This window comes from Leptosomus discolor, chromosome 2 (genome assembly GCF_034619465.1).
Source record: "Leptosomus discolor isolate bLepDis1 chromosome 2, bLepDis1.hap2, whole genome shotgun sequence".
Classification (NCBI taxonomy): domain Eukaryota; kingdom Metazoa; phylum Chordata; class Aves; order Leptosomiformes; family Leptosomidae; genus Leptosomus; species Leptosomus discolor.
The window spans coordinates 103,446,095-103,454,123 of NC_141392.1; the positions used below are offsets into that span (position 1 = coordinate 103,446,095).

Here is an 8,029-nt window from a genome sequence, read left to right on the forward strand (position 1 = left end):
GTTAATAGCAGTTACCTCAGTTTTCTGTTCCTTTTCCATGTTTGACGTGGTCTTGCATTGCTTCTTGTTTCGAAGTTGATTATTAAGACCGCAGGCATAGAATACTTTTTGCAGTATTAATAATTTTTTCTTTGCAGAAGTTATATGCCTTAAATTTCTTAAATTAGTGAATCATGAGAGCTATAGTTCATAATTATTTTACTTGCCAAATGCTGCTTTCAAATAATTTTAATCCTCGTTGATACCTTATTAAGTAGTGTTATCAAGATTTATACGATGATACTGCATGCTATTTATTTCATGTTTTTAATTAGAATTATTTTATCAAGACACAATTTTCTTTCATTCTTGAATAAAAAGAGAACTGTGAGACAGAAAACATAGGAATTTTATTTCTGCCCTTTTTGTTTCATTTCAGGTCCTTTAAGTGCAGACACAGACCTTTCAAATCACTATTATGGTACAAACAGCAGTTCTGTCGCAGCTGCCATCCTGGTACCATTCTTTGCTCTAATATTATCAGGGTTTGCATTTTACCTCTACAAACACAGGTATTGTAAATGTTATTTAATCCGTAACTTAATAAGCTTTTTGTTTTAATTTTGATAAGTAAGTAGGTGTAACTAGAGAACACAATGCTAAAGCTTTCAAGAATATCTTTACTCTAAAAGGACAAATATTACTCAGTGTACCCGTGAAGGTGTTCAGTGCAGGGCAGTTCTTAATGGTGAACAATTAGAAAAATGAATCACTGTGTAAGAACCAAAGACCTATCAACCTTCTTGGTTCATTAGGCTGAATCAGATTGAAATCTCAGGTCACGTGTTTTATTTTTTTCGTTTTAATGTTTTATTAAATTGAATGTATGCTGCTTTTTTCAAAATACTTATAAGTATTAATTATACAAGCTGAAAAATCCATAAATCCCATGAGGGAACAGCCCATAATGAGACTACTTACAGTACATGCTGAATAAGCTAGTAGATACTACTAGAATTGTCAGCACTTCAGCTCATATGAAACTTTTATATGTCATTTGATAATAGAATAAATCCAACCATCTTGTCTTAATTTTGGTTTAAAAGCTGATAGCTATGCATCTTTTATATGTTTGTTCGTTCTGAGCTCTATTTGGTTAAAGCTTTTTGGAACAATTCTTGTTTTGTATTGAGCTACAACACTCTCTGACCTCGTGTTATTTGCAGTTTGCAAAATGGCATTTAACAGAAATGTTGATTTTCAACAATATGATTTTAAAACTTTTTGTTCTATAATCATGATACCAAGAGTATTTCATAATTGTGAGAAATCACATAAACAAACTGAAGTCCACTGTTGCCCTATGTTGGACTGGGCTGTCTACCTACCTCAACATTAGATGATTTGGGAAAAAGAAATTGCAATGGGGCTTCAACTTGTGAACTCCAGTTAAAATGATACATATCCTGAAATGTAATATAACGTTTTGTTGAAAAACTGCTCAGGAAGAGATGTGAATTCTGTCTCAGAACGTGTTATTTTAAGATGCCTTTCTAATGCCTACAGATCTGCATACTCAGATAGCTTGTTCTGCAGTGGGAGGAACCTAAACAGCAGCATTAAAGCACAGGCATTCAGATCAGGTGAAGCGATGGAATATAGAGGAACATCGCTGTCACTTTGCTCTTAGAAAGATGAGGCAAACGCGAAGAAAAATTTAATAAAACTGTATTGTGATAGAGGTGTACATTTTACTCTTTATTCTATGAAGTTTGTTATGTTCTACATGAGCAGTGGAGGTTCTGTTTTCTATTTACTAGAAGTATAAATGTATTTGAGAGATAAAACTTAGTCTTCAGATGAGCAGCTGTAATCCTGATGTTTATTGTACTGCTGGTGCAGCATTGGAGTTCTGCCTATCTTATTCTAGTTTAAATGCATAAGGCACTTGGAAAAGGAAATGTTACTCATAACTTAATCTTTCAAAGAGTATTCTTCCTTTTATATATTTTCAAACAATTTCTTCCATTAAACCACAGTATTTAGAGGGGTTATCTGTGTCAAATTGTTATCAGAAAATTAGCAAGTTGAGTACTGATGTAATATAACTTTAGGTCACCTTTATTCTCTTCAAAACAAAGCATGTTCCAAAGGAAAGAGAAGAGAATCTGTGACTTTTAAATGGACTTTCATCAAATTACCTTAATGACCAGAAAAACAACATGAAATTTTCACAGTGATGTGATAGTAGTTATGCCCCTAGACGCTCTCTATATCAGAGAATTAGAAGGTCTTCTTGGGGGACGATTTTATGGATGTTTTTGCTGTGCCTATGTCATATTAATATCATCTCATTAGAACCAGGGTTGTCGAACCTTTTCACACAGTTTCTGTACCTTTTATCTGACAGACAGGGGTTGCTTCAGGAATGAAGACAGCATCTTAGTCTTTCTGAACAAAATTAAAATATATTTAATTACTTACACTTAGGAAAGCTCCTAGTTAAGATTTCTAAACATTTTTGTTACTTTGAAAATGAAAATATGCAGAAAAAGACATATTTACGTGTAACAGAATTATTTGTAGGTTGTCAACTACTGGCATTTTTCCAGTGATAGTTTTGCCTATCCACTATCCAAAACAAAATAATTTTCTAAAAAAAGAGTCTGATTTGCAAGTAACTTTTTCTGAAGTTTTATCATGAGATTCTTTTCTAAATTGTTTTACAATTATTAAGCACCAAGCATCTACATTTTGCACTCCATTAAGTCTCTTGCCCTGTTTCAATTAGATGTCTAAAAATATATACTGAACCTTCTTTACATAGTTCTTTAGATATGCTAAGAGAATTAAGGTTGAAGTAGTAAAATATGATATAATAGGGTATAATTTTACTAGATGTATCAAAAAGTCTGCACAATTCTTTTTTTCATTTAATTACTGGCTTAGTGTGTTCTAACAGAACTTTGCATAAAAATGTGAACATCCTTTAAGTTTTGATGTGTTCTTCATGGTGGTAAAACACTACCCAAAATAGAAGAGTGGTTACTGAAAGATAATGATTTGTGTCTTTTGATATTCAAATGTCAAAATTTATGTGAATATTAATTAATATTTGATCAATCTGATTATATATGTTTAGACATAAAAATCTCTGTCAAGGTATTTAGTAGTGTTCATTGCTGGAAGTATTTATGGAGGTAAGCAAGCATGCTATGGCAGATATATCTGGAATAACCGAAATTACTGACCCTTATCTGAAGGTTACTGCCACTAGCAGTGCAACATATTCTGGACACTTGCTGTCAGTGCAAGAGTTGACTGATTGAAGCTATGCTGGATGACTTTGCACTAACTTAGATTTAGTAGCACCCAGGAGACCAGTTACAGCACTTCAGTGGTGCAATGCTAAATTCCTGCTCTGGAACAGTAATAAACAGCTGATAGCAGCAAAATACTAAAACGTTCACTGTACCTCTGCTTGAAAATATCTGAGGCAAGAAAGTCTGTGGTTGTTATCTAAAACCCAAGATGCTATCAAAAGGATTAATTAGGAGCCACTTACTCTCATCTTTCTGTGTACACTTAGTCATCTACTCCAAGTTTTTTAAATTCGCGATTTGTATTGATCTTCATCAGAGCATTTGCACAGATGGTCCAGTTGCCTTCCTAGCTATACTGTAAAAATTAGTGTGGGTAAAATCCAAACTCTCCAAGAAAATCAATTAGAATATGCTTGATGGTGTTCAAATTAAATTCACCAATTAAAGATGCTACTGTATTTTTGACATTAATAGCAACACTTTAGAAAGACAAGGATATATATTTGGAAATTGGTAAGGTGTTAATTTAGTAAAACTGGAGTGTTTAAACTCCAAGTAAGTATTCTTTTGTGGTACAACTACCAATCTAAAACCGAAAATATCACATAAAAAATATAATTGTTACTATTGACAGAAAATACTATAAATGTAATCAGTTCCAACTTTTCTTTTGTTTGTACTTTTCTGGTACATTGTTTTACTTGGGCTGCCAATTTTGGCACTAATAAGCTATGAAATTGTAATTCTTTTGACATTTTTTAATGGAAAATACATACCTATATTTCACCTACACTGTCTCTGTGCTTTGTAGCATCAGTTTGCCTGTTAAGAATTCATTTTCTTCTCCTCATGCCATGGAAAATAACTTCCAGACAGATTTCTCTTGCTTTTTAGGTCCCCGTAACATCCTTTATGGGTCTTCTTTTATCACTTGTAGGCAGTCATGCAACTTGTATAGACAGGATGGAAACATTATAGACAAAACTTGCAATGATTGTAGAATGTTTATTTTTAAGAGTTACTAATGGCAATTTCCTGTCTTTTTTTTTCCCAGAACAAGACCAAAAGTACAGTACAATGGGTATGCTGGACACGAAAACAGTAATGGACAGGCTTCATTTGAAAATCCCATGTATGACACAAACTTAAAACCCACAGAGGCAAAGGCTGTGAGGTTTGATACGACTCTGAACACAGTTTGTACAGTGGTATAGCCTTCAGTGCCCAATATGACTGATTCATAGCCATACCTCTGATGGACAAGCAGTAATTCCTTTGGTGCCATATACCAGTTTCCCTTCTTCTCTTGGCTTTGCTGCTGTAATCTTTAACATCTTCTGTCAGCCTACATGCAGCTACATTTTCTGGTAAAAATGTGTCAGTCTTCTGGGGATCAGACAAAGAATATTTTTTCATCTTAAAGTTGGATCAAAATGCCTGGCTGCATCTGCTTCAAATCAAGGCACACTTTAAGGAAGACTGCCGAGTCATGCCAATTTGTCATATTTAATGCCTCAGACTTTCATATTTGTATGTGGCTGGATGCCTTTCAATGCATTCTTCTGGGCACTTGGATAAATCCTTTGAGTACTGTGACAAATGATAGCACCACAGATTATCCCCAGGAATATTCTGAAGAAATAAAGCTCTCTCTTGAAGAAGACAAACTTCCTTGAGGTTGCGTACACCTGCAAATGCTTTACCATTGAAATCTTGCTAAAATTAAAGAAACTTACAGTGTATCTCATACATAGGGCAGTTTGCCAATTTCCCAATCAGCCGTTATATTGCAAAATGTTAATGCACAATTTTTTTTGCACTAGAGTGTTATGGATGAATGAGTAAGATACTGGTAAAAATATACAGGGTTTCTACACACTGTCCATTGTATATAGACATTCACTCACTCTTTGCCAAGCGAAACATTCCACAATAAATTTACTTGGAATATTAAATTATGACCCCCATGCTTAGCACCAGTTAAAATCTTGTGCGATAGAGGACAATATTTCTTTTGTCAATTTTTTACTAAATTTCTTTGTAAACATGATTACAAGTCACTGGAGACATTCAGCCAGAACAAGAACCCATTTCTATGAAATTTTCATTGCCAGTATTGTTTTCTTCTGAAATCAGTCATCAATCACCATTGTCAGTATCATACTATTTAACAGCAGGGGGGTTAGCAGCTATTGCTGCTTGCCATGTACAAATGTGAATAGTAATTTATTTTAGATAGCTCATAAAGCCTGTGAGCCTCTGCTCATAATACAGTCTTCCCTTTTGCATTTTTTTCCATTTTTTCCTGTAATATGACATCATTTTCTGATGTTATGTGGAACTAAAACACATTACAGTAGCATATGTAAACCCAGTGCAAATTGTCTATAACAAGCTGTCATTCAGTTTCTACTTTGAACAAAGAGAAATATTTATCTATCTTTGCTTTGTTTCTTTTCAGATTTTTTAAACACACTGCTTACTGCTTTTGTACTTACACAGTTTGACAAAGAAAGCTTGACGTTTGTAAATATGAATGGTTGAGTAAATCATTAACATTTGCTTAGAATTAGAGGTTTTATTGAATGAAAATAAACAAACAAACAAAAAATGCCATTGGGCAGATTAATTAAATTGATTCTAAAATTAGGAAATTACAGGAAATAATGAAGCAAGATATAATTTTAGTCATACATGTTGAGCTCAGAAACCAGGAAAGTTGCTTTGCTTTTCTTTAAAATTCAGGGTTGTGATTTGTTGTTGTTGTTTTGTTTTAGTCTTCTGAATTTCGAACTGTCCTAATGTCCAGTTGGTATCAAAAACTGTAGAAAAATGTTCCTGAACTTCATATGTGTGTAGGTTTGGCTGTTATAGACATAACAAAAAGGTAATGTAAGCCAAATAACAGGTTTTTCAGCTAATGTTGCAGAACGCAAAGAAAATTTCAAAGGTAACCCTTGGTCAGCTTAACAACTCTACATCTATTAGATGAAAAATACCAGCAATATAATACAGTATTGTAGGGCATCCAGTTGTTATATTCTTCATATGAGTAAGAAACTCTGAAGAAAATTGAATAAATAATCCTTTCCAGTCAGTTCCTTGTTCATTTTGTTAGTAATTTTTGGCTTGCTTTTTTGTTTGTTTCTGAGGTTTTTGTGCAGTAAGTTTCATTTCTCTGTCACATCTCAGAGCCCTTTACCTGTCCTGAGAAAGAACAAAGTCATCTGATCAAAGTTGTTGTCCTGATCCTCCCCCATGTAGAGGAAGTCTCTCTGCAAATGAAGAGCTTCTGTAGGAACAGTGGGCCAGGGAGGGAAGCTGTTGTGTGATTAAAGTTTTTGACAGGTGTTCAAAATTGACATTACTGCTTTGGAAATCATTCTGTAGTGGCGATGGCAGTAAAAAAATGGATTATTGAAAACAAGCTAAGTAGCTATTGCGGATGTTTTCTACCCCTGCCCTTACAGTGTATTCTTCAGTGACCTATCTCACTATGACCACCAAGGAATGTATTGGAAGAAAGGACCCAGAAAATAGTTAAATTATTTGATATTTTGTGTTAGAGAGCCCAAATCCTGTGAATCCTGTATCCAGTGGTTCATTTTGGGGAGGTTATATAAGGAGTGTTTATGCTGAGTGAGTGTTCTTTGATCAGAGACACTCAAAATTGGGGTACACTGACAAATTTTCCTGAGATATTTTGGAGTGTTGATTAAACAGGAGCTTCACACTGGAACCCAAGTAAAAGAAAGTTCTCGTAGTGTTATCAGTTCTGTCCACATCCTTCAAATGCTTCTCCTTCTCCACTATGTTTGAGTCTTCTGTTCAGGTTGGATCTCTCTCTCCTGAAGTTATTTTTAGGGCTGTGTATGCATGCACTTACATATGGTGCTTCATCAGAATAAGACTCTTAAAATGTTGTGCAGTGACCAGGTAATGGCAGCCAGGAAATCTGCTTTCTGAGGTATATGCAGAAGACTTTTCTCCCAGTGTTGACCAGATCATTATGATGGGCTAATAATACATGCTATATATTTTTTTTAAAAAACAGGTTATGTGCTTCAAAGCTGTTAAAAACTGCTGCTTGTATCACACATCTTGCCTTTCTCCAGGCTAGCTGCAATAATTTTTTTTCTTGTGTAAAATATTTTGTAAACAAAGAAAAGCTGTTATTAAAAAAAAAAAAAAATAGGTGGGAGGGTAAGGGGGGGGGGGTGGGGGGGGAAGAACGGCAACATTATGATCAAGTCAATCTAATTTTCATTCCCAGTATTTCATTCTGCCATTTCACTACATGCTGCTGTGACATGAAGTAGGTGCAAAAGAACTTTTTGTACAGAGATATATTTTTTATGAAGAATTTGTAAAATTATTAAATATGCTGTACTTTTTTGATTAATGTAGGTAAATTGTTAAAAATAAATGTTTTTACAATACAAAAAAATTGTAATTTTCCCAATAATGTAAAATTTACCATCTTTAGCTGATTTTCAGTTCTGATCCTATTACACATGTATTAATATTAAAGTGGCCTGTTAAAAATAAACAGTATTCTCTTTGGCAAAAAAATAAATACTATAAAAGATTGTAATATAGCCTGTGCAATGCCACCTACTTTGAAAGCAAAATAAGAGTTCTAATTAAATATTTAATTTTAGATTTTCAGCTTTTGTGTGACCTATTCTTATCAACTTTTCCCCTTCTATTTACTTCTGTGCTTTTAA

At 33.9% G+C, this 8,029-nt stretch overlaps 1 protein-coding gene across 1 annotated transcript in view; it reads left to right on the forward strand.

The window, feature by feature from the left end:
- The window catches only part of CSMD1 (CUB and Sushi multiple domains 1), a 1,224,748-nt gene extending 1,220,232 nt beyond the window's left edge, over positions 1–4,516 (forward strand). Inside the window, exons 69-70 of the mRNA XM_086461528.1 lie at positions 419–551; positions 4,357–4,516. Coding sequence (XP_086317654.1) covers positions 419–551; positions 4,357–4,516 — 293 coding nt within the window. The remainder of the gene's footprint in view (positions 1–418; positions 552–4,356) is intronic.
- Positions 4,517–8,029: the final 3,513 nt, after the last annotated feature.